The sequence below is a fragment of the Odocoileus virginianus genome, unplaced genomic scaffold, assembly GCF_023699985.2.
Source record: "Odocoileus virginianus isolate 20LAN1187 ecotype Illinois unplaced genomic scaffold, Ovbor_1.2 Unplaced_Contig_30, whole genome shotgun sequence".
In the NCBI taxonomy this organism is placed as follows: domain Eukaryota; kingdom Metazoa; phylum Chordata; class Mammalia; order Artiodactyla; family Cervidae; genus Odocoileus; species Odocoileus virginianus.
This window is the reverse complement of record NW_027224347.1, coordinates 134,632-139,169: the sequence shown is the minus strand read 5'-3', so window position 1 is coordinate 139,169 and position 4,538 is coordinate 134,632. Positions and strand designations below refer to the sequence as shown.

Genomic DNA, 4,538 nt, shown 5'->3' with positions numbered 1-4,538 from the left:
AAAAACAGCATTTTGTTTGACATTTATTGAATAAGATAATTTAAGAAAGGTGAAATCTATTCTGACAAATTCCATTTGAGAACCAACTCTAGGAATAAACAACTTGCTCACTGGGACCAGAAGCAGTGTGGCTAATACTGAAGGTTCCCATAGGATTAAGTACTAACACTCACAGGACAACAGAAACAAGATTTCTTCTAGGACTCCGAGCCACTCAGAAGAATAACCAACTGCTATGAAAATAGGATGGCATTTGGAAGAAGATAAAGAAGGAACTCTGAATGCTGACATTTCAGGCAAACTAGATGAGAACTCAAGGAAGATGCCAAAGATTGGTGCTCTCCATTTCATAATTTTCATTTCCACAAGACCTAAGAGCTATATCAAGAATACTGAAAATTGTCTGATAAAGTTGTTGTATGACTGCTTGCTTCTGTCATTTGGCATGTATTATAGAACTTCAAAAAATTCTGTCCAAACTGCTACCCGAAGCACTGAATAAATGCTCAGTAGGGTTGAATGATAAAGTTGAATGAAAGTGAAGCCTGAACAATTTTGACTTCCTATCTAAGTTTTCTTCTGCACGTATCATAATCAGTGGTGAGAAGACAGAATACCAACCTCTATGGCATCCATTAACATGTCATATTTGAACCCAAGAACTGTAATCTTGATTGGAATTCCCAGACTACAACATATGCAGTTCTGGATTGGGTTTCCTTTTTTTGCTGTGTGCCTGGTGGCTCTTTTGGGAAACATCACTTTACTGATCATCATCCCTATGGAACGCAGCCTACACGAGCCCATGTACATCTTCCTGGCAGTGTTGGCAGCCACTGACATAGGACTCTGTGCAGCCATTGCTCCCAAGATGTTGGCTATCTTCTGGTTCAGGTCTTACTCCATGGCCTTTGACACCTGCTTAGCCCAGCTGTTCTTCATTCACGCCTTGCAGTGCATGGAGTCTGGCATTCTGTTGGCCATGGCGTTTGACCGCTATATTGCTATCTGTGATCCTCTGAGGCACACATCCATCCTCACACCTTCAATTCTGGGTCGCATGATGGTGACAGTAGCAATTCGAGCTACAGTGTTGGTGGGTCTCTTACTCATTCTAATCAAAAGATTGCACCTTTTCCATTCCACAGTAATTGCTCACTCTTACTGTGAGCACATGGCTGTAGTCAAGCTGGCTGCAGAAGACATCCATGTCAATAAAACATGTGGTCTTTTCGTAGGTTTTACAATTCTGGGATTTGATATGATTTTCATCCTCATTTCCTATATCCTTATTTTCCAGGCTGTTTTACATCTACGTCAAAAGGAGGCACGGCTCAAAGCATTCAACACATGCACAGCTCACATTTTTGTTTTCCTTGAGTTTTATATTCTTGCCTTCTTCTCCTTCTTCAGCCATCGTTTTGGACGCGTTGTCCCTTCTACTCATATTCTTCTGTCTACCATCTACCTTCTTGTACCACCTTCACTGAACCCTATTGTCTATGGGGTAAAAAATAAGGTAATTCGTAAGCGTGTGGCACAGATTTTTCTTCTGAATCATGGATCCCAGCAGTGACCTATCAAATGTCTCTGAACATGCAGAGAATATTTTTATTTCCTATAAAGGGAGAGTTCAGACTCTGCTTGCTAACTATTGGGGTTTTACATCATCATGCTCTATCATCAAAGCATTTATTTCCAAGATGACAGCTAAGTTGACATGAAAAGTGTTCAGGTTAACACTGATATTATCTATCTCTAATATATTTCACTTCTAATATCTTTCCTGTTCCTTTCCTTGTTTTTAATTTGTAGTTATTTTAGATCTTCATCAGAGATCATTCTTTGATTTTAGTTTTCAAACTTTTGGTACTGGAATACCATCCAGCCATTTCATCCTCTGTCATCCCCATCTTCTCCTGCCTTCAATCTTTCCCAGCATCAGGGTCTTTTCCAATGTTTCAGCTCTTCACACCAGGTGGCCAAAGTACTGGAGCTTCAGCTTTGGCACCAGTCCTCCAACAAATATTCAGAGCTAATTTCCTTTAAGATTGACTGGTTTGATCTCCCTGCTGTTCAAGGGACTCTCAAGAGCCTTCTCCAGCACCACAGTTTGAAAGCATCAATTCTTTAGTTCTCAGCCTTCTTTATGGTCCAGCTCTCACATTTGTACATGAATACTAGAAAAACAATAGCTTGGACTACTTGGACCTTTGTCAGCAAAGTGATATCTCTACTTTTTAATATGCTGTCTAGGTTCATCATAGCTTTTCTTCCAAGGAGCAAGCATCTTTTAATTTTGTGACTGTATCTCACAGTGATTTTGGAGTCCAAGAAAATAAAATCTGCCACTGTTTCCACTTTTTCCCCATCTATTTGCCATGAAGTGATGGGACTGGATGCCATGATTTTAGTTTTTTGAATGTTGAGTTTTAAACCAGTTTTTTCACTCTCTTCTTTCACCTTCAAGAGTCTCTTTAGTTCCGCTTCCCTTCCTGCCATTTAAGTGGTATCATCTGCATGTCTGAGGTTACTGATAGTTCTCCTGGCAATCTTGATTTTGTTTTGTGAGTCATCCAGCCTGCCATTTCTTATGATGTACAATATATAATATACAGTGACAATATACAGCCTTGACATACTTCTTTCCCGATTATGAACCAGCCTGTTGTTCCATACAAGGTTCTGTTGCCTCTTGTTCTGCATACAAGTTTCTCGGAAGACAGGTAAGGTGGTCTGGTATTCCCATCTCTTTAAGAATTTTCCAATTTGTTATCATCCACACAAAGTCTTTAATGTAGTCAGTGAAGCAGAAGTAGATTTTTCTCTCTTTTTTTTTTGAATTGCCTTGATTTTTGTATGAAATGACGGATGCTGGCAATTTGGTAGCTGGTTCCTCTGCCTTTCCTAAGTCCAGTTTGTACATTCAGAAGTTCTTGGTTCACTGCTGAAATCTAGCCTGAAGAATTTTGAGCATAATCTTGTTAGCATGTGAAGATATGAGCTGTATGATTTCCAAATATTTAAAACCTTGAATAATATTCTTAAGTCTTAATTAAATATATTGTATTCAGAGAATATGCTCTTTACAATAGTAAACATGTGAAATGTGTTAAGACTTGAATTATGGCCCAGTTTAAGGTCTATTTTGTATATTCTGAAATGAATGTGCATTATATAGTTATTGAAAAGTGAGAAAAACAAGAACAAATTAAACATAAATAAGTTGAAAGATGGAAATGATTATGATAGAAAATGCATTAATAAAACATGAAGCAAATTACAGGAAAAAAAGCCAGAGAGAGAATATAAATCACTAACACAAGGAAAGAACAAAGTCTTATTTCTACATGCTATATACATTAAAACATTAATAATGAAATATTGAGAATAAATGAATACCAATGAATTTGACTATGTAAACAGAATAAGCCCAATTCTTGAAAGATATAAATTACAAAAATTGTAAAGCAAAACATACAAAACCTGAGCATCTGTAAAGATATGAAATTTTACATCTGTAAAACAACTGAATGTTGTTTTAGAATTTTCCTTAATTATTTTTGAAAAAAAGTGTATATATAGAATAGATGTTAAATATACAACACATGCAATTTAAAAATCATACACATACATACACACACTGAAAATATTACCACAAGGAAAGTATCATATCCATCTTCTCATACAGTTACTTCTTGTGTGTGAGGAGAGAACACTGAAGATCTACCTTATTAGCAATCAAGTGTACAACACATTAATAATAACTATAGTTAACCATGTTGTGCATTAGGTTTCTCGAATGTATTCATCTTACAACTGAAAGTTTATACCCTTTGATCAAAAGCTCCCTTTTCCCCCTATGGTACAGCCTCTGGTAACCATCATTCTTTTCTCTGTTACTATGAGTCTATGGGTTTGATTTTTTTTAAAACATTCAATATATAAATGAGATCACATAATATTTGTCTTTCTGTATCTGGCTTATTTCACTTAGAGTAAAGTACTCCAGCTTCATTTATGTTGTAATAAATGGCAGGATTTCCTTCTTTTTTTAAGGCATAATACATAGTTATGTATCATATTTTTTATATACACATTTATCTTTCAATAGACACTTAGGTTACTTCCATATCCTGGTTACTATGAATAATGACACAATAAACATGGGAGTGCAGATAGCTCCATGAGATATAGATATTATTTCCTTGGGATATGTACCCAGAAGAAGGGCTGCTGAATTATATGGTAGCTCTATTTTTAATTTTTTTAAGTACCACCATACTGTATTTAATAATGGCAATACCAACTTACATTCTCACCAACAGTAAACAAGGGTTCCCTTTTCTCCACATCCTCACCAAGACTTGTAATCTTTAGACTTTTTGATAATAGCTCTTTTAACAGATGTGAGATAATGATAATTACAGTTTTGATTTGCATTTCACTAATGATTAGTGATGGTGAGTACCTTTTCATGTATCCTTATCTTAGGGGAAAATTTTTCAGTGTTTTACCATTGTGCATAAAGTTAGCCA

General features: G+C 36.1%; 1 protein-coding gene across 1 annotated transcript; it reads left to right on the top strand.

The window, feature by feature from the left end:
- Positions 1-625: 625 nt before the first annotated feature.
- Positions 626-1,576, top strand: LOC110142026 (olfactory receptor 52A1-like). The gene has a single exon (XM_020901042.2). It carries the CDS (start codon positions 626-628, stop codon positions 1,574-1,576), a length of 951 nt encoding a protein of 316 aa, XP_020756701.2.
- The last annotated feature ends 2,962 nt before the right edge of the window (positions 1,577-4,538 follow it).

Excerpts from the sequence above, each read along its gene's own strand:
- LOC110142026 (XM_020901042.2), top strand. The coding sequence starts at position 626 with ATGGCATCCATTAACATGTCATATTTGAACCCAAGAACTGTAATCTTG.